Source organism: Osmerus eperlanus, chromosome 2 (assembly GCF_963692335.1).
Source record: "Osmerus eperlanus chromosome 2, fOsmEpe2.1, whole genome shotgun sequence".
Classification (NCBI taxonomy): domain Eukaryota; kingdom Metazoa; phylum Chordata; class Actinopteri; order Osmeriformes; family Osmeridae; genus Osmerus; species Osmerus eperlanus.
This window is the reverse complement of record NC_085019.1, coordinates 20,083,980-20,104,617: the sequence shown is the minus strand read 5'-3', so window position 1 is coordinate 20,104,617 and position 20,638 is coordinate 20,083,980. Positions and strand designations below refer to the sequence as shown.

General features: G+C 42.1%; 3 protein-coding genes across 3 annotated transcripts; 1 reads left to right on the top strand and 2 right to left on the bottom strand.

The window, feature by feature from the left end:
• Nucleotides 1-4,387: 4,387 nt before the first annotated feature.
• On the top strand, nucleotides 4,388-12,445 carry LOC134035105 (phosphomannomutase 1). Its single transcript, XM_062479943.1, has 8 exons — nucleotides 4,388-4,765; nucleotides 6,281-6,398; nucleotides 7,211-7,287; nucleotides 7,653-7,744; nucleotides 8,235-8,334; nucleotides 8,901-8,976; nucleotides 10,985-11,100; nucleotides 11,522-12,445. The coding sequence occupies exons 1-8, from the start codon at nucleotides 4,679-4,681 to the stop codon at nucleotides 11,642-11,644; spliced, it is 789 nt and encodes a 262-aa protein (XP_062335927.1). The 5' UTR covers nucleotides 4,388-4,678; the 3' UTR covers nucleotides 11,645-12,445.
• Nucleotides 12,446-14,004: 1,559 nt separating this feature from the next.
• Nucleotides 14,005-16,682, bottom strand: csdc2b (cold shock domain containing C2, RNA binding b). The gene is made up of 4 exons (XM_062480158.1): nucleotides 16,513-16,682; nucleotides 14,973-15,296; nucleotides 14,725-14,847; nucleotides 14,005-14,608 (listed from the first exon to the last, which is right to left on the bottom strand). Exons 2-4 carry the CDS (start codon nucleotides 15,134-15,136, stop codon nucleotides 14,446-14,448), a joined length of 450 nt encoding a protein of 149 aa, XP_062336142.1. The 5' UTR covers nucleotides 15,137-15,296; nucleotides 16,513-16,682; the 3' UTR covers nucleotides 14,005-14,445.
• Nucleotides 16,683-17,098: 416 nt separating this feature from the next.
• polr3h (polymerase (RNA) III (DNA directed) polypeptide H) lies at nucleotides 17,099-19,772 on the bottom strand. The gene is made up of 7 exons (XM_062480068.1): nucleotides 19,592-19,772; nucleotides 19,268-19,416; nucleotides 19,031-19,127; nucleotides 18,828-18,914; nucleotides 18,335-18,398; nucleotides 18,031-18,238; nucleotides 17,099-17,615 (listed from the first exon to the last, which is right to left on the bottom strand). The coding sequence occupies exons 2-7, from the start codon at nucleotides 19,376-19,378 to the stop codon at nucleotides 17,565-17,567; spliced, it is 618 nt and encodes a 205-aa protein (XP_062336052.1). The 5' UTR covers nucleotides 19,379-19,416; nucleotides 19,592-19,772; the 3' UTR covers nucleotides 17,099-17,564.
• Nucleotides 19,773-20,638: the final 866 nt, after the last annotated feature.

The window sequence follows — 20,638 nt, the reverse complement described above, 5'->3', positions numbered from 1 at the left end:
AGATTTCTGGAATTATGGATAGATAGTGCAGTGCCTGTGATGCAGCTGGTGATGTCAGTTCTTGTCAGTGGTTTTGGTACCTATATTTCTCAGATCACAAATTAAGTTCTCTGTCATCTCTGAAGTACTTGTTCAACCTCCACATCATCTATTCTAGTCAAATTGCCAATGCTGTGGTAGCCCACATTCATGTAAATGATTATGTAGCCTTCATTTGTTTCCTACGATATAAATTGCTTATGTTATGTTGATCAAAATGTATTAGCTATATTGGTTCTCTGTTGAATTGTCTTACCACCACAAACATCTAGACATTTATTTAATAACACAAGTCATTACATGCACAGTAGTTGAGCCAGTTGTCATAATTGTAGGCATAATTCACCATACAGTGCTTGCATGTACAGTTTTGCCGACCAAGGAGGCTAAACTGGTAGGAATAGTGCCCATGTCCGTGATGCAGCTGGTGATTATGTATAGTTGATTTAGTGTTAAGAGTTTGCAATGTGCTGGCAGTTTTGACATTAGTAACCACATCAAATCAAATTTATTTGTATAGCCCTTTTTACACGCAAGCATGTCACACATTAATTCATGTAACAAAATTCACTGATTTATACTTAAGTATATCCACTTCATATAGTCATTCTGTTAGCTAGCCAGAATTTCATCCATAAAGAAACCCCTTTGAAAGCAGAGATTCAATGTTATGGCAGCAGTCATCATAACCTGGCCATATCGGTCGTAAAAGTGAATTTGTTTCCAAAACAAAATTCACTGAAGTTATCATACAGCCTCCGATACAACATCCTAGTGCACCCGCTAGCACTCGCTAGTGAAGTGTATGATGGGAGGGATGACCAGAGGACCAATCACAGTTAAGGGGCTGGGATGAGTTCCCATGATGCCCGTGGAGGCACATGAAAGATGGGGATTGTTTTAAAAAATGTCGAAATGTTGATCGAACAACGTCGAACAAAGTTCCTTACAACTGCACTCCGTTGTATTATAAAAAGGACACCTGCAAAATTATGAACTTTGCAGAGTGCCCGGTTCTCCAGATAATCGTGGGAAACAGATACAGACACACACACACACACACACACACACACACACACACACACACACAGAAAACAGAGATTCCTGGCATTATTGAAGAGATGTATAGCCTTTGTCAAACATTGGTGAAGGGTTCTTCTAAACTCAATAATACAAAATGTCATGTAACGCAGAGCTGCCAACTCTCACGGTTTCGCCGTGTGACACGCATTTCAACCATTTCTCACGCTCTCACGCCACACATTGTATATCTCACGCTGAAAAGGCAACGCCAAACAAGTAGCCAAGCTAACGTTGTAAACAGTAAAGGCCGAATTATACTTCTCCGACTCCGTTACGGCCAGACGGACGGACGGAGTCGGACGGATTGGTTGAATTTATAGTACTCCGAAGGCTGTGGGTGCTGAAAACAATTCACCGCCAGAAGAGTAAGTGGCGCAACGGTTTTTTGTAAGTCGTAGTCGAGTGTTTATTTACCTAGGTTATCGAGAAGTCGGAGCAAATGTACAAATTAGCCGTTTCATCAATAAAATACGCACATTTTCAGCAACTACAATGCCCATTTCTAGTCACATTTTAATACAGATGCTGATTTACATGTACTGTTTAGCTGAAATATGAATTGTAAAAACTTACAGCAATGGCGGTCAAAGGATTCTGTTCGTCCTGTTTATAACGGCAACCCCGCCCCCGCCCCTGACGCAAGCGGTTCTTAATACGGACCAATCACAGCCAAGGGGCATCCGTAAAATGACGGACGGACGGACGGATAGTCAGGAAAATCAGGAGGTGCACGTAGAGCTCTCCGAGGGGCTCGGAGAGGGCACGGAGTGGGCGTTCCTTGACATAGAGGGCGTTCCCTGTCTCCGTCTCCGTATAAACGCAGAAGTATAGACCAATTATTTGTTTGTAAACATTCGGGATGCGCGCGCAATGTGGCTGCAGAAAACCGGGAAAGGATAGCCTTTATAATGGTTAGAGAAGTACACGGATTATACAAATAGTACGATTTAAAAAGACCAAAAAGGTCGAGAAGGACAGCCTTTAAGAGAAAAGTCGATTCCCCATTGATCTGTCACATCAGAATTTTGATTTGCGTTACGAAAGTCTTGAAATTTTAGTGAGAATGTCGCCCGGTAGACCGCATCTTATGCGGCAGCTATGTCTTCACGTCACAAAGTTCATAATTTTACAGTTTTACAGTCAACTATACACCTTAAAAGTCAAGCAGGGCAGCTTTAAAGAGATATGGGAATTCTGCTTTTAGCCAGCTGGTCCTATTATTTTTGTGATTTGTGTAAAACTGGCAATCTGAGTGAGACTGCGTCCCCGTTACACTGTTTTGACGTTGTTAGCCTCAGTCAGACTCGGGTCGCTTACTGGCAGTGTGCACAATGTTGTATTTCACTCCATTCTCCACTATAAACGTCAGGGAGGACTGCCTTGTGTAGATACAAGCCTGCTGAAGATAGCCAGCATCTCGGATTTCTTTAACCAAGCCTGTTTCATTCATCATTTGCCTGAGAAAGCGACCTTCGTTAGCCAGGCTAGTTTTGCCCGAGCCAGCCTAGTTTTGCCCGTTCACTCCATTCTACAGTAAAAACGTCAGGGAGGACTACCTTTTGTAGATACGAGCCTGCTGAAGATAGCCAACATCTCGGATTTCTTTAACCGAGCCTGTTTCATTCGTCATTTGCCTGAGAAAGTGACCTCCGTTAGCCAGGCTAGTTTTGCCCTATCACTCGGTCAGGATATGTACGCCTGTTTGCATTAAACGGTCTTTTCCCCGATGGAATGCGGTAGAAATTGAGACCTTTTATTTAAGTTGATCTGTTTTGGCATCCCACCACACAACAAGATGGCATTTTTTTAAACTATTGATCCAAAATCCACTTGCACTGTCACTAACACTAGCTGAAATTACTGCTTTTTTGCCTCCAGAATGCGTGCACATACCTTTTATGACGTAGGTCATAAAAGGGTCGGCGCAGGTTATCTCACGCCAAGGTTTTTGGAAAAGTTGGCAGCCCTGCACGTAGGCCACGAAGTAGGTTGTAGAACCCACTGTCTGATACATCACGGGGCTTTAGATCGACCTCGAGAGGTCAATGTGGTTACAAACTGTCATGTGCACCAATCACCAATCAGCACTTAAAGTGCTTGTCCGTTTGTCACAAGATGTTTAAGCAGTAGCCGAAGCTTGCACATCATTTTTGTTTGTATACAGCTTGTTTGAATACTGCTTGTTTGCAGGGGCGGATTAAGGTGGTCAGGGGCCCCTAGGCTGCTCTTTGTGTGAGCCCCCCCCCCCCACACACACACACACACACACATCTCTAGTCCTACCTTTAGAATGTTTTCTTTCTTGATTTTCTGGCAGAGTAGTCCTTAATGAGGCCGGTAAAATCCAATTTGCGCAGAACATCATTTTCACATCAGAGACAGGTTATTGAGTCGGTTTTGGCCCATTGTGGATCTGAGTCTATTTTTAATTAGTCCCAGTTTTGAAAAAGAGCGCTCCCCGCTGGCGTTGGTTACAGGCAAAGTCATAAATAGCCGGAGTGCTGTCACTGATAACGTGAACGATGTTAGCCGATGATGCTAGCTGGCAGTCTTGCTGTGGATCATGGTTTCCTGGACTGGATGTTGATTGAGATTCAGCAGGCTTGAAGAATCCTGTCAATTTAGGGATGTGTTTTCGTATATCTTGGTCTCGTTGTTCTTTTAATTTCTGTGTTTTGCGTTTTAGTGCTCCACTTAAATATTTTCTTTCGGCCATTCTTCACTATGCCATATAGCAGTGAGTGATGAAAATGATTGTCTGACATGATTTGACCAGCAGCATCTGATTGGACAGATGTGACCCAAATCACATCTACCCGATCATCTGCTTTTTTTATTTTCTTATGGGCCAATTAGCGTCTTTATTTTGTTCGCGCTAAAGTACATTTAAAATATTAAAAAACAATCCGGCCAATCCAGGGCCCCCTACACACGCGGGGCCCCTAGGCTGCAGCCTAGGCAAGCCTGTGCATTAATCCGCGCCTGCTTGTTTGTATACTGCTTGTTTGTATATTGCTTGTTTGTATAGGCTACTGCTTGTTTGTATACTGATCTTTCTGGACAAAACAAAACATCATTGTGCATATTCGTGAACGGATTCAGAAATGGGTGAAACCCTGACTGCTTCATGAGATACTCTGGGCTCTGTGCTCGGCTGCAGATCGTATCTTGCAACCGCCTACCATGGTGAGCAGACGCCCACATTATTACGTCCTTATCCACAGGCGACGCAATTGGCTGTGTGTAATGCCCTCCAGTGATGGTCGAGACAGTGTTGTAAAAGAAACCTGAGACGGATGATTTTCCTGAGCTCATTCGTAACCGGTGGAAGAAACGTTGTCTTGAGATGAAGAACAGTTGTAGGGTGTTATATATCTGTTCTTCTGCACTATAAGTGCTACACCCATTATTAATAGCGTTGTTGGCTTAAAAGTGAGAGATTTACCCTGTCAATTCATATTCGTTAGTGTCTGTGACAGTTGTTTACCACAAGGAAATCTGATAAGTGTGGATAAGCAAAAGAAAAATAACAGCCCTTTCGACACCCAAAGGAGACATGGATGAAACCAAGTGTAGTCCACCTTCATGCAGAAATACCCTGTGTTTATTTGATGTGGACGGCACCCTCACTCGACCAAGAGAGGTAGGCAACGTGTGGCTTGTGTAAACAATGTTTAGATTGTTTTACGGTTGGTTTTGTTTATGAAACGCAATTTGCAGTTTCCAGTTCCCTAGTGTCGTTGACAGTTAACCATGCATATTGTCAATATAGCCACGATCATCGTTGTCTTATCTTGTCAAATCCGCAACATTCCAAGGGATTATGTAACATTATTTACTATTTTTATTCCTTATCCTGCCTAGCACATTGGCATTGATAGGATAAAGCGAAGCGACCCGAGCTATAGGCTTTGCATATGCCATGCAGGTTGCAGGCTAGCCTTTGTCCTGTGTGCCACACGTCTTCTTTTGAAGCATTGTCATTTTAATCAATGTACCATTACAATTTCTTTCACTGAAATAGAATTGGCCGTCCTGTGCCTCATATCTCTTATTTAGAGTCGCACCCCATGGAACGTAGAGACCCGCACAGGCGCCATGTGTAGGAGTACTCTGTGTTCTCCATCGCATTGTATACCGTAGCCTACTTCGTGCAGCGTTTTCTTGGTATATTCAGACACTGTTTTTAGGATATTAAACAAAAACGTAGACTAGTCATTTTTGCTGTCAGCGAGCTATAATCTTGGCACAGATGTTTCCGTCATGCCAACCATTTGTAAACAACTTCAGGGTATCGCCTGCAGAAGATTCACGTGGAGCTTTTAGCCTAATATCTTCGCCGTTTGCCTGCACCTAGAAAATGTTTTCACATTTATTTCCTTTTTGTCATTCCATGCTGCCTTTTAGTAACCCCTTAAAGTTTAAGGCTTAAACATTTAGTGGCATTGTGAAAACGCTCATTTGTCCTCTCCACAACGTTCAGACCGTTCCTTCACTGATTCCCTGTTTCTGCATAACTTAGTAATAAATGAATTTATTGAAAGTATCGTATATTCTAAAATGAATTCGTATTTACACGATACTACAGCTTGCTACAACAGCTCGTGTCTCCATGCATGCATGTTTATATTGAGATGAATAAACATATAGTTATGAATGGTCAGCGTCTGGACAAGTGTTGTAATAGACAACGCTAGAGGCTGTGTCGGATTCAGCAGCCTTGCTCCAACACAAGGAACTTACGCAGAATAAACCCAGTGCCCTGAAATTGGATAGTACAATTTCCTTTGTAGGAGAGGTTTCATCTGCCATGGCCTGCTCAGAGAGAGATAACACGTAGTATAAAAGAAGGAGGAGCTAGTTCTGCAGGATTCTTTCTCCAGTGTGAAAGAGGAAATGACCACTTTCTGACCTGTTTCTCGGGTTGCTCAATGTCCAGACGTTAGTTTCTTCAATTCTGCCATTTTAGACTTCCAATAGGCTTCCATACTGCACATATTGTCTGATGAATAATTGTTTTCATCAGCATGCAATATCAACCGCTTTAACAGTGGTGGAAAGATGTCTATATCAACACAACACCAGGCTTTCTCAAACTTTGCATTGAATATGTTTGTGTGTGTGTGCGTGTGTGTGTGCATGTGTTTTAAACCGACAGAAAATCGACCCTCAGCTGGATGAGTTCTTCCAGTCTCTAAGGGAGAAAGTGAAGATAGGCATTGTGGGGGGGTCGGACTACTGTAAGATTGCTGAGCAGCTTGGAGAGGGAAATGAAGGTATCTTACATCATCATACTTCATCAACTGTTTGCGTTTACACAAGAGAGGAAATCCAGGAGGGCATATAAAGATGATCTCTATCCTACTCGTAATTTTTCCTAGGGGGGAGGTTGCACTCATTGAAGAAAGTTAGAGCGTTGTTTACAACCCACTCCGACCCTGCGTCAGTGTATAAACAATGTTTGCCAACAAGGTCATCCGCATCATAGCGGACGTCACGGCTGGATTTTGCACAGTGGACCCAGACAAAGTAACATGTTTGCTGAAGAACCTGTGTTGTTACATCTGCTATCAAAGACCCTTGACACACTCACCATGTGAATGGGTAAACGTCCAACTGAATTTACACACAGCTTCACACAAGAGGATGGGCAGCAGCATTGTTATTCACCTCTCTTGTATTAACAGCATGTGGAGAGACGTGAGATAAAGAAAGACAAATTGGCTCAAAGGGGGGGGGGGTCTCTTTTTGGTTTTATTTATGGTTTGAATCCATTGATTTGCTGTCCCTAGACGCCACTCAAGTCCTTAAGATTGTTAGTACATAGTAATACATCTCTCTGTGTGCCCAGCCCGAAAGAACAGGAAGGTCACGCGGATTAAACCCAGCTATTCCAGGTGGTGTTACATACACAGTAATCTACAGAGAGGCCTTGACCTGAACGAAGCTGCACAGCTTTCAATCCACCGGCTCTAGTATTAAGTGTGTTGTTAATGCTGTTTTCATGTATGTACACCATAATATTGTCATAGGGCTTTACTGTGTCATGCTGAAACTAACCTGACCTCCTTTTCTCTGTGTTTGGCAGTGATAGAAAAGTTTGACTATGTGTTTGCGGAGAACGGGACGGTGCAGTACAAGGATGGGAAGCTGCTCTCCAAACAGGTAGATGGGATACAGGGTAGATACACACACGTGTGGCAAACTGTCCTGGGAGAAAAAGCAGTTTTTTTGGAAACTCCACGTGTGGAAGGTCAAATAACGACACATTCTCTTCGAAGCAACACTCAGTCTTGCTATTGATTGAAGAGGAATCAATATTTTTTAAATATTATAGTTTGAGATGTGTCTGGAGGGGTATTATGTGGACTGAGACAGAAAAACAACATACTCACTAATACACAAAAAACGACTCATTCCTCAATCTTACTTTGGCTACAGATTCTACTCTGAAGAGAAAGAAGTTGTTCACTTTAATATGTCTTGAACAAGTGATTGTACTTTGCCTGAGTTTGTGTTTATTCCGTCAGGCCATTCAAAACCAGATAGGAGAGGAGCTTCTTCAGGATCTCATCAACTTCTGTCTCAGCTACATGGGCCTTATCAAGTTACCAAAGAAAAGGTCAGACCTGGACTTTAACCCCATGTGCTTTTGCTCTCTTTCTCTCTCTCTTTCTCTCTGTCTCACACACACATAAACACACACACCTTTCCCCTTTGACCGACTTTTAGCTTCACTACCATGTGTTGATTCCCCAGGCATGGTTATTTATCATTCAGACCGACATGACCTGATGAACCAGATTTGACCCAGGTGTTCATTTGAGTGACAAGAATGTTGACTCATTGGGATCCCTTTATATGTAGTTCCTTACTTTATATTGGACAACAACATTGACATTCTCGTATGTTGAAAAGGGCACATTGAAGATTTTTTGTGGGAGAACTCAGTTTAGAAAATGTGGAAGTTCACTGAGATTACCATATGCCGCTATAGTTACTTATTGCATTACTAGTGCATTACAAATGTAAAGCTAATGATAAATGTCTGTTACTTTGTGACAGACAATTATGTTTTTTAATTCAATTTAAAAAAAATCTTCTTTCCTTAGGGGCACCTTTATTGAATTCCGCAATGGAATGTTGAACATCTCCCCGATTGGACGAAGCTGCACGCTGGAGGAGCGTATAGAGTTCTCTGAAATCGACAAGGTAGCGTTTCATACACCCATGGTTCTCCTGCCTGGAAACCATATTATCTCAGGGCTGCCTCACTCTCGTTCCTGCAGCTGCAGCTATTCTCTCCAACCCGAATACAGCACTGCTCATTCTAACAATTAGCTGACTTATACGTTGAATTATGCTTGTTACACCTGAGGTTGGAGTGGAAACCTACAGGTGGGTAGATCTCCAGGATCATGGCTGGACAGCCCTTGCCTTATTTAATCAGCCCCTTGAATCATGTAAACAAATGCAGTTGAGTATGGATTCAGAGTGGTGTCCTGCTTTAACCTTGCATGGCCTCAGAAAAGCCAGCTGCACTGTTAGTTTGGTGCCGGGAAAAGAATTTGGCCTCGATTAACCGCAAACAAAATAGGCCAAAGAGTGAAAATCATAACCGTGTCAGTCTTCCCAGATGGCTGAACAGACATACTTCACATATACACACCAGATTTGGTGAAGACTAGGGGTCTAATAGAAGTGGAAAAGTTTGAACTCAACCCTGTGTCTGACCCCTGTCTTCTCTGCCTCTCTCCCTCTCATCTCCCGCCTCACAGAGAGAGAAGATCCGGGAGAAGTTTGTGGCGGCGCTGCAGGAGCAGTTTGCCGGGAAGGGACTCCGGTTCACTCGAGGTGAGCGTGCTGGCACTGATACATCCTCCGGATCTTTCTCAAGGAATGAGAATGTGTGTCACCTGTATTCATGTCAGGGCTGTCTACATATTGCGGTGTCACCCACGCCTTCTGAATCCAATTGTCAGTCCAAAACAAACAAACATGTCGTCGTTATCACTTCAATCAGGAAGAACATCCTGAACTGTTGTACTGTTTACAGCACACTATCTTCCAGAGTTAACCCTGTTATCGGTTCTACGTATCCTGCTAGGTGTTCAATTGTTCTCATTCTATTCCGTTTCCTTTCCTGTGTTCAGTTGGCCTGCGATGCCTAGGAAAGATTTACAGAACATAGAGTCTGAAGACTGGGATTGCAGTTATCCGTTACACTGTTTTTTGTCTCTTTCTCCCTCTCTCTCTCCCTCCCTTTTCTCTGTGCCTCTCTGTCGGCTCTTTCTCTGATTCAGAGATGTTTTTCATCTGGTTAATCAGAGACAGTGTGTGCTCACTTGTGTAACAAGGTGTGGAGCTCAGCTAATGACTCTGCGAAGTCAACACAACACTATTGCACAAACCGCTGTAGCCTTTTTCCTACCACTTCTTTTCAATTCCTCCTGCTTCTGTAGCATCAGGCTTTCCAATGTATCAACTCATGCACAAACCTCGTAGACCAATTTCCCAGGGTTCTGGGGTGTAAACTGATGCACTAGCATTCTCACACAAGACTGGCAAACCTGAGCTGGATGAAAAGAGACAGTGAGCAGGCCTGGATGTGTTTGTGTGTGTGTGTGTGTGTCTGTGTCTGTGTCTGTGTCTGTGTGTGTGTGTGTGTGTGTGTGTGTGTGTCTGTGTGTGTGTGTGTGTGTGTGTGTGTGTGTGTGTGTGTGTGTGTGTGTGTGTGTGTGTAGATGACAGCCACATTTATGTGTTTGGCTGCAGTCATCTGCACACATTGCACTTCCAGTTTGAACTGAATATTTGATTAAATTAGTTTAGGCATTGGGTTGTCCTTCCCCCCTTTGGAGAGAACATTGGTTTGCTGTGTTTTCCTCAGTGTTTATTGTTTGAGGCAGGACTGAGCATGGGGGGTTGGGCCAACTGCACGAGTGTGTGGGGGGTTGTTAAAACTCCAGATTTATGATGTTGAATGCTCTGCAGTGTGGTGCTGGAGTGGTAGACTCAGAGAGGGGGAGGGGAGGAGAGAGGTTGAAGCAGGTTTAGAAGGGTAGAACTCAGAGTGACTTTTGCAGAGGTATTTTTAGGCTCAGTCATGGGTCACAGGCTGTGACGGCAGGCTACATGTTGTCAACCATTCCTTTGTCAGTTGGCAGAGGGGACATGTTTGGACTTCACACTGATCCATATGGTAACGCTGAATTTCAAAGTGGCATCGAACAATGTTGAAAATAATCTTCTTTTGTGCCTTTTCAAAAGAAATGTCGACCTTATATCTAACAATAGAGGTGAAAGATCAACCCTCTGGTAGCAAAACAACAGGGGGATAGATAGCAGTGAGAGTGAGGCTGTGACTGGAGAAGGCCTGCTGGAGACCAGCCAGGCAGCACTGTGTCATTATCAGCCACAATAAGACTGGCCCTGCTGGACACAGAGCAGATGTCAGTGCCATAAGCACACACTCACTGCACACAGGCTAAGTAAGAGCCATGTTTTGGTGTCATGGAAGTGAATTGACAGTTGGGCTGTAAAAGAGACAGCTTGGAAATGACATCAAGCATGCATTGGATAATGGTGCAGAAAAACAGGATGTTTTGCTCATCTCTTTTCAGTATATATATACCCCTTCCGTACTGACCCATGCGGTGGACATTACGCAAATGTCAGCTATAGGAGGGTCCGGTCACACACCATCAGTGATTCTTTCATGAGGTTGTTTTTGTCATTCTTGAGATCAATGATCGGATTCCTGTCTTTCCAGACCAACATTCCGTTAATAACTGACAAAGTCATGGATTATTGATATAGAACTATGGTTAATATATAACTCGGCTGCTGTGACTCTTTTCAGGTGGTCTCATCAGTTTTGACGTGTTCCCTGAGGGCTGGGATAAAAGGCTGTGTCTTGACGTGCTGGAGAGGGAGGGCCTGGAAGCTATCTACTTCTTTGGCAACGAGACATCCTCTGTAAGTTCCACAGAACACACTGTGAACGTGTCAGAGCGCTGTTGAACAATGGAGGCACACACACACTCATGCACGGACACACACACAGTACATAAACACACTTTATGCCAAACACACCCACAGCCACACACCCTTAGGCTGCCATGAAGATGCCGGGATTCTACATTTGTTGTTGTTGAAGTGACCTTTTGGGGTTGAAAGAATGTTGACACGTTTGAGTTGTATTTTATTTTTTATTTTTTTTTGCTCTTAGAAATGAAAGCTAGCGAGATAAAGAGAAAGAATGAAAACAGGAGGTGTTCAAACAATTAAATTGACATTTAAGTGCATAATTAGGTGTGTTTAGACCTGAAATGTTAAAAGTATCACATTGAGTACCTCTCATGATACTCATGAATTTGTGCACCTGGATGTCTTTCAGGGAGGTAACGACTATGAGATATTTAACGACCCTCGGACGATCGGCTTCACCGTGTACTCCCCGGAGGACACAGCCAGACTCTGTCGAGAGATTTTCTTCAACGCTCCTCCCAACGAGTCATGATGCCTCCACAGCCACTCCACTGCCCCTGCTGTACTCCCCATGCTCCCCCCTGTGGCCAGGGCCGGTGCTACAGAGAAGATGGGCGCAGCAGATGACAGAGGGAGAGGGCTGCGCACCAAGCTGTCTCAGAACACTACTGATTTTACTATTATACGATTTTACTATCTTGATCTTGAACGTGATTTTTTCTGATGCTGATTTCAACAAGCACTGGGTTCGTCACTGAAGGGAATCGCAGTGATTGGCTGGAATCCATGGAAATTACAATGTGATTTGGATAAAACCAGTGTAATCACATTGATTTTATAAAGCAGTGATTAACGGGGCCAACACAAGAAAATATTTCTCTCACATCTTGATTAACCTGATATGTTTTATCTGTCAAACAAATTGCACCATTTATACCATTGCGCATTATTTGTACATATCATTATGAATTACATATTTTAGTACCTAAATGGTATTGTGGCCTAAAATGACTCGCCAGATGGTTTGTTACACATAACCATCAGGGAAGTCATCCATGGAAACTGGAAAACTATAAATACTTGGCAGGCGATTAGATGACCCATTTGTCTTTCATCGACATGGTCTATCATGGGCTAACTTCAACCACGCCTGTAGCTGCCAGTAGTTCCTCATAGTTCGCTGATTGGTCCGAACCACTATGGTTTGGGTACAAACAAATCTCACAAATCCAGTTGTCTCAAAAGGTTATTGTGACTGTCTTTCAAATTAAAACATCCTTGTTGTATGTTCATGTGAAGACTTAAACACATTATAAGTATATGGTTGTGTAACGTATATATGCCATTCATTTTTGTTTTGCACTAAAGTTGACATAGGTTGGTAGTTTACATAGTGAGTTAGTGCAGGTTTTATTTTCTAAGAGAGAGGGAACAATGAAGGAAGTGTTTTATTTGTGTTCATTGTGATTTAAGAGATAACTGACACCTGCTCAGAAGTCTTGTCCCTTCAATGCATTGACCTAAAAATCATTCCAGCTATTTAAAAATGTTAGTACTGGATCATAGAACTGGATCTCACTCATATTTTTTTCTCCTGTAGTGGTATAGCTCACAGTTATTGACATCCGCTCCAAATTTCAGAACCATAAGGTTGGACTCAACTGTGATAGGTATTCAGACAATTGATGTTTGTGATTAACCATTTGTTGCAAATGACATGGGTCATTAGAATGTATTTTGTCCTGGCCATAACCTTTAGATTGTATTTGATCATAACACCATTAAAGAGCCCACATCTGCAGATTCCTGGTCAGTCTTGGAAGATGTTCATGACTGTTGTGGAAACAATCACACTCCTTCTAACCATGTGGCCTGATCTGTACCTGATGGTCAGTATGTTCATTAAAAGTCATCATGTGTAATGTGGATACTGTATGCCCACCAACAGAAACACAGGGAGGTATCCTGATTAAACAATTTGATAGTATTGCATGTTGTACGTTGTCTTCATTTTAAAAACAAGTATATACAGTATACAAATGAAGAACAGCACGCATGCTAGATCTGTGTATAGTAAAATGTTTATTGATGCTTTACGATAGTGAGCACCTTCCACAGTGTCGTGTCAATAAAAGAAGGTGCCCTTGATATGTGGACAAAATAAAATTGTCTATCTTCACTGGACGTAGAACACAGTAGTATTAACATCCAACAAGAATGCATAAAAGTAGTAAAAATGCTGACTACAGAAAATGCATAGGCTAGTGGTTGTAAAGTTATGGATGTCGATGGAAGATGATGAGCAGACATATGAGTACGACTAGTAGTAGTATTCAGTAATGATGAAGCACAGTAACTGTTATAAAAGCTTCACTGTCATATTAACTGACCTTTAAGGGGGTTTCATAGTGTTATACTGTCACTCGAACAATAGAAAAGAGATTTAGAAACACTTTAGTCATACTTTGCAGTAATACATGGCTCGTACCTTTTTGAAATAGAATTCTCCAATAGGACTACAAATTAGTCACATGATACAATAAAACCCTGATGGGAGTTGTAGTCAGTTCGGCAGTATTCAGTGGAAATTCAAATTTTAAGTGCAATCTTTTGACTACAGCACCCAAAACTTTTAAATAAATTGCAGGTATTCTTAGGATAATTAAATTTTTTAACAAACAACCAAATAAATAAATATATAAATAATATGACACAAAGATAGAAAGAAGTGTTTTTTCCAAGGAAAATACTATCAATAGCTTTTCCATTCACAGTAAAAGAGAAATTAATTTTTGAATGTCCATGCTTTCTTTTTTCAGTGTCCCCAAATCAGATACTCCTCCATGTGGACTCTCTTACCCTGCCACTCCAACGTAACAGCAATTGCCCCCCCCCCCACCCATGCTTCCATCGATGATTTTTCAACTCAGTTCGACTTCTGTTCATACACTCTCATCTCTTCCCCTCCCAAACGGGCCTGGGCCTCCCCTTCCACATCCTCTCTCTACCCCTCTTCCTCTCTCTACTTCCTGTACTCGCTCTTATGCCTAACAGATTGAGACTGAATTCTGGTTATCTATCCTTCTCTCCAGTGTGTGCACTCATCAACGTCGTCACATGCATTTCGTAGACTTGCATCAATATGTGGAATGTATAAACAATACATTTGAATTAATTTGGTCAACTCAAAGCATGCATGGAGGAGAAGTATAGAGTATCTAAATTCAGTACTCCCCCCAATGTTTTTTTTCACCCAGAAGTACCTCACCTCCCGCTCCACCTCTTCCCACCCCTGCCCTCCCCCAGTGTGACTCAACAGGCCTGATCCGAAGCCTAGGAGCTGATTATCTGTCCAGACCAGGTCTCGTGCTTGGTTCCTGGGTTTTGATGTATTATCTTCACCTCCACTGCCTGGACCTTCAGGTTTTTAGGGGGGACCCGGCAGACTTTGTATGTGACCTCATCCCCCTCCACCAGGACATACTCCCCTTCAATACTACAACAGAGGGAAGGAAACATACAGACCAGAATGTATCCAGCCCACAATAGAAAGCCACTTAATTTTTAAACAAGATTATTAACGTTAACCGCAGTTTTGGGGGAGGCACTCACTCTGAGATGTGCACAAAGACGTCTTCACCACCGTGAGAGGGGCGAATGAAACCGTGACCCTGTGACCTGGAGAAGTTCTTACACACGCCCTTGAATACTGGTCCCGAAGTGGCCCTCACAGTACTGGAGACATGGGAAAGGACAGGACAGGGAAAAAAGAAAGGCAACAACAGAAAAGAGCAGGAAAGAGTGAGAAAGAGAATCTGTGCCAAAAAGAATCAGACCAGACATTAATTTGTGTTCCTTACGCTGAGTATGTTCGGGTGCGCTTGGTTGGCAGAGGACTAAGCAGCTCCCTGGGGAGGGGTGGAGCTCCGCCCTCCCATACACGGCTGCCCTCTCTCAGGAAAGGGAAGGAGAGAGAGAGGGGGGTGCTGGGGGAGCGCAGCGGGGTTTCCGAGGGGTCAGCCATGGCTGAAGTGTGGTTGGCAGGGCACTTTTCTACAGACTCCTCGTTCTTGTGTTTTACCACGACCTTACACTGACTGTTCTGCTGTCTGCTGGTCTGGTTACCGGGTCTGCTGCGGTGTTGCTGTCAGACAGGTATCCACTTCAGTTTTAATGAATTGGAGCTGGGCCGTCAAATATTGTGGGAGGGTCACAGCAAGAAAGAGAAAAAGAGGGAGAGAGAAAAAGTTAAGGAATTGTGAGAGAATAGGAAAGGATTCTTTTTAATATGATTGATAAGAAATTTAGTTGTGTCATTAATAAAAGAGGTTGGCTTCTGTGAAATATATAGACAAAGGTGCCCACTGCCCACTTGCATATCCTCAACAGCAAAACTGCTAAATGGAAGGTTAAGTTCCCATAGAAACCACAATTGTCTGTATTCTGCCTACTCTTGATGTATGTGGTCATAAATTACTTTGATAAATGACTGAGTTTAAGCCTCAGGTTAAAGAAACAAAAGAAGCTATTGAAGAGCGACCCGGTGCTGCCTAACATATCCAGGGAATTGGAACACAACAAATATCAGCTTTTGGAGTCCAAGATGGCTGTGTGGGTTTCATTACGCGATTTCCTTCCCGTCTGCCTGCCAGCATAATCAAGGTTACATTGGAACAGTGCTATGACAGCTCTCATGCTATACCAACGTCAGAGCAGCTGGCGAGACTGGTGATGGTGCGTTTGCGACGTCACGCTACGATCCACATTGGACCAAAACATTAGGTTTATAGCCTACAATTCAGCAAAATGTTTCAATTCGGTTGAGTACCATTTAACATAATCACAGCAGGACTTAGTTGAAATAGGAGGATTTTATGTCTCAAAATGATCCCTATGATTTGGCCAAAATATATATAAACAGTATAGACTCTACTGCAGGCACCTCGATATCGAAGCAATATTCAGCAGTTAAATATGATAAGCATGACATTCTCTGCGGTTAAGAAAGTGTTTATGAATTCACAGAATTTCACAACAATTCATCATTAAGGGTGCGTGCATTTAGCTCCAGTAACCGTCGCTTACCAAGTATAATGAAACAACTACTATTGTCATCACGATGTCTCAGCATCAACAACCTCAGTCCCTTACTAGAATGCACCCTACCACACACGCTACTTCCAGAACAATTAAAGGCTGCGGTCGATTCAGGACATAAGTATCGGTATCCGGTCGAAAAAGGACCAGTAAGGCAGAGAATATCCAATGCATCAAACGGTTATTAATAGCTCACAGTTGCTATATTAAGGCGTGTCATTCATGGAGGGTTGAGAAATAAGATATAGGCCTAATTGTAACAAAAAATCTAGATTTGACATAAAAACAGTATTGGTTACTTACTTATCAAGTCCGTGTGTCGGTTGGAAACGGGAGTGTATGTCTTGCCAGTTCCTATTATATAATTTCAAATAAATAAATAACTCCGGTGAATTAGCGTAGGCCAACGGAATACCCTGATGTTCAGGATGGCGAGGCTGCGCAGCTGGCGGAGATTCCGCGGTGTGAAGATGGGCGTGATGCGTCTCTCTATCACTCTCGTGTCTGCGCGTGCGTGTGTATACATGCGTGGTTCAGGCTGTCACGAATCAACCCCTACAGACCAAAAACGCTTGAATACGTTATTACATGACGCATTCCCGCATGGTCATAAATGTCCCAAATGCCAGTCTTTAGTTTAACAGTAAACACGGTGGTAGGCTAAACCATAATAGACGGTTGACAATCACAGTTTCTAAAATAGTCAAAATAGGCACAGCTCTTGTGATTTAAAATAGTAAGCTACGAACTGATTTTAGTCACAATTAAACTCGTTGGGGCCATAATTCCCACATTACTATTAGCCCAAATACAATTAAAATTTAGTGCACAAAGAATAAACCCCTGAATTAATACACTGATCACACATTCAACATGATCATAAGCAGGGTTATACCTAAAAACACAACTTAGTTATTCACTCCAGCCCTTTATTGACATCAGACTGGATTTAACTTAAACTGAAAGCATTATGCCAACACTTTACCTACAGTAGGTGTAAATGTTTGCACGTTGACAGTCCTAGTACTATTCCATACAATACACAAAAAAAAGGTTTGCGACAGTGAAATAGTACTCATCAGTGATATGTATGTTCCCTCAGTTCTAACACACAATGTCAGTGTTCTGAGTTGCATTACAGTACTGTTCGTATACCTGTGGTCTTCGTTTGATATTCACATAATTGTCTTTGCCATTTTGATGACATTGCTTTTCCTTTTGAAGAAACTCTGTATTTCTCCCATAGAAGTCTTTGAAACTCCCCAGTGCTGTATCCATTGCATACTGGGAAAGTCCATTTCAAGTCCGTTCTAAAAGAACCGGCACCCCCCTTTCCACCATAATACAGGGCTTCGCTAGCTGTTCCACCAGGACAGAAGACCCAAGCCTGGTTCACTGATAGTACCCTGGGCCAAAAGAGAGGGAGCTGTGAATGAATCATGGACACTATCGACACAATTACATAGAATAATATTGTATATCGATATAGAACGCTGACAATGATGCATGTTATAACAGAAAACGTAAAAACAAAATAAAGTATACAGGCATATAAAACAAGAGTGTGTGGATTTCCACACTTGTTGATAGTTAAGCACCATCAGATCCCAGCGAATTCCTCATATGTGTAAATCTACTTGGCAATTAATCCATTTTTTTATTCTGATTCTGGATTAATCACTGTCATACTGTTATAACTGTAAACTTATAGTCCTTGACTATCTGCTGCACTCACTATATGCACTTCTTTGCACATTGTTTTGGATAAAAGCATCTGCTAAAGAACATGTAGCACTAAATGTAATCAGTGTATTTGCTTACTACAAGTGTGTAGGGTGATTCTTTCTTCTGTCCGGCGTCTTCTGCCCCCGGGGTGTCTGTTGCCGCTTGGGCTGGGCCAGTGGGTGATGTATCCACAAAGATCTCGTCTGTGACCCGGAAGCGGATCTCTTCTCCCTGGTCCATGTAGAGGTCATGGGCTCCTTCGTCAGTCTCGTACTCCCAGACCCAGACCTGCTCTGCTTCATCACTGGGCAAGAGTAGAGGTCAAGGGAAAGGACGGACCAACATTGTTTTAAGAATACAACGTTGTAACGTTTGCTACAGATCATGTAGGTAAGGATACAATTTTGCGGGTTGCTGCAGAGACTCCGGTGGAATGATGATGTCATCAAAGAATCCAAGGCTGACTGTGAGACAGAAACAGCCATGTGAAGACAACATGTGACAGTGATGTCTGCATGCCCTACTAAAAGACTCTGTTGTTCTGACACACTTCATCTACACAGAAGTTCAGGTCTTGTGGCGGTGTGCAGCAATGACTCTGGGGAGCTTAGCAGCCTTAAAAAGCTACATGACCCAAATGAGAGGAAGCAGATCACAGTATGTGCCTGTGACCCCATTATCACACCAACACGTCTACCGAGTGTAAAAAAGATCTACATTCAAAAGGCTACACAACGATTATAGTATTGGACATACACGTACAAGGAACATTCAATGACAGCCAAACAGAAGTGGCTGTTATGTAAATTTCAGAGAACACTGCTGGTTAGGGTGAAGATGTAGTCAGAGTAGTGGGCTACAGTTGGAAGACGGACCAAAAGACCGATATTTACCATGCACTCCTTCCTGGCTGCAATACTTGATCTTCCCAACCAAGATCTGATCCAGGAAAGGATGGAATACAACATATCTAAAGTGAACTGACAGAGTACAAGAAAAGAGAGAGGGTTAAATTGACACTTACAATAGAATTTACCCATAAACTTGATTGAAAGAAGATGTTTTCATCAACAGTATGTGTACATCATATCCATACCTTTGGTGTGGGAAGCTCCATCACCTGGGAATATGTAGGAATCCTCTAGTTTAGTGATGTCATAGAGACAGATGCAAAGACCAACATTGTACACCACCTGTGGGGACGCAAATGATGACCAGACAAATGTGTACAGGACAAATATAAACAGGACAATAAGAATGGCAGAACCAAGCACACCAAAAATGCTTGAAGTTTCGTGACTCATTCAAAAGTTAGCTCTCTATAATAACTCACCTTGTTGGCCAATTTCTTATTAAGCTCCTCTGCAATGGCATCGTTGAGTTGCCTCTGAAAGTTCCATGGAGGAATCCTGACGGTGTCAACCATCTCCACCGCCACAAACATGATGAATTTAAATTCGCTAGCCTACCTAGCTAGTTTAGCTGTAAAGCAAAACAATTCCATGCATCAGATTCGTGGTAGTTAGCGTTAACTGACTACAACATAACGGCAGTTTCAGTACACATGATATACACAATGCAACCTATTATACCTTGCTAAAGCAATAATTTAGGTTTATCGAAAAAGCTGTCCATTTGGGTTGTCACTGCGACCTACCTTATTTGCGCCGAAGTTTAACCAACATATGATGATTTAACAGAGACCTCTCTATGAATATTTTTAATCAGATTTATGAAGTTGCAATCAAAGCTTGCTATATTGACAACCCGGTACTATTATGTACAAAGATTATTTTGCATGTCAACATTTTAACACGTGTTATTTATTACGACAGTAGATTTACATTTACGGTATGTGGAAAATTTAAAGGCGTACTACGAGTTTTCACAACGGAAGAAAAGCACAAGAAATGTATGGTATGCTAAAACACTTTCCCACAATGTCAACTAACCATAATTGCACTGAACTTCCCCTTATATGTTATATTATTTAAATGATTTTATTTATTTATTTTCTTCCTTTTTTTATGTTTTAGAATTTGTTTTCCTTTTCACTTCCTTCCATTATTAACCCAGTATTATAAAATGTGTATTTTTGATTACGATGTTATTATGCCATTTGGCAAATGTTCTGTACCTTTCATGTACTAAAAGAGCATCAATTTTGCAATGTAGGGTTTGTTCCTTTTCAATACAAAAATATACACACAAAAAAAGAAAAAAGTTTTGCCCTTTTCACATGAGACCCGACCATTTCCGTTTTGACTCGATGCCGGTTATGTTTACTTCCGTCCGATAGCACAGTGGAACGCTGGAGTTTACCCAGTCACTTCTACATCAGCAGATACATTTTCAATTGCAACACGTTCCAAAGTTCCACTGTAGTTCAGTGTGTTTCTCAGTATGCAGTCAATGATTTGGTGTCGCTTACTCCAAAAGATAAAAAACAAAAACAAAAGTAGGTTGTTTGAGGACAGTAAAGACTGAAAAAGATTCTAAGTGATAAGTCAGAATAAAAATGTTTAAAGTTGGTAATGCATTGTAAAAAAAAATTCTGTACAGCAACAACACTCATTGTTATGTCTTTAATAACAGGTTACACTTGATTCAGAAGAGGTTCCTGTGATACTTAAGTTCTAGTGACAAAACGTGCAGCTCCTACTCTTTAATTCTGTCAGCGGCACTGTCCAGTTTACCTGAAGGG

What these genes read in the sequence shown, in the direction of transcription:
- LOC134035105 (XM_062479943.1), top strand. Translation starts at nt 4,679, where the DNA reads ATGGATGAAACCAAGTGTAGTCCACCTTCATGCAGAAATACCCTGTGT. An exon ending in GGAAGCTGCTCTCCAAACAG is followed by an intron (nt 7,288 to 7,652) that starts GTAGATGGGATA and finishes TTATTCCGTCAG; the next exon opens with GCCATTCAAAACCAGATAGG. An exon ending in AGTTCTCTGAAATCGACAAG is followed by an intron (nt 8,335 to 8,900) that starts GTAGCGTTTCAT and finishes CCCGCCTCACAG; the next exon opens with AGAGAGAAGATCCGGGAGAA.
- csdc2b (XM_062480158.1), bottom strand. Translation starts at nt 15,136, where the DNA reads ATGGCTGACCCCTCGGAAACCCCGCTGCGCTCCCCCAGCACCCCCCTC. An exon ending in CGCACCCGAACATACTCAGC is followed by an intron (nt 14,848 to 14,972) that starts GTAAGGAACACA and finishes CCATGTCTCCAG; the next exon opens with TACTGTGAGGGCCACTTCGG. An exon ending in GTCTTTGTGCACATCTCAGA is followed by an intron (nt 14,609 to 14,724) that starts GTGAGTGCCTCC and finishes CCTCTGTTGTAG; the next exon opens with TATTGAAGGGGAGTATGTCC.
- polr3h (XM_062480068.1), bottom strand. Translation starts at nt 19,378, where the DNA reads ATGTTTGTGGCGGTGGAGATGGTTGACACCGTCAGGATTCCTCCATGG. An exon ending in ATAAGAAATTGGCCAACAAG is followed by an intron (nt 19,128 to 19,267) that starts GTGAGTTATTAT and finishes GCGTCCCCACAG; the next exon opens with GTGGTGTACAATGTTGGTCT. An exon ending in TGGAGCTTCCCACACCAAAG is followed by an intron (nt 18,915 to 19,030) that starts GTATGGATATGA and finishes GTACTCTGTCAG; the next exon opens with TTCACTTTAGATATGTTGTA.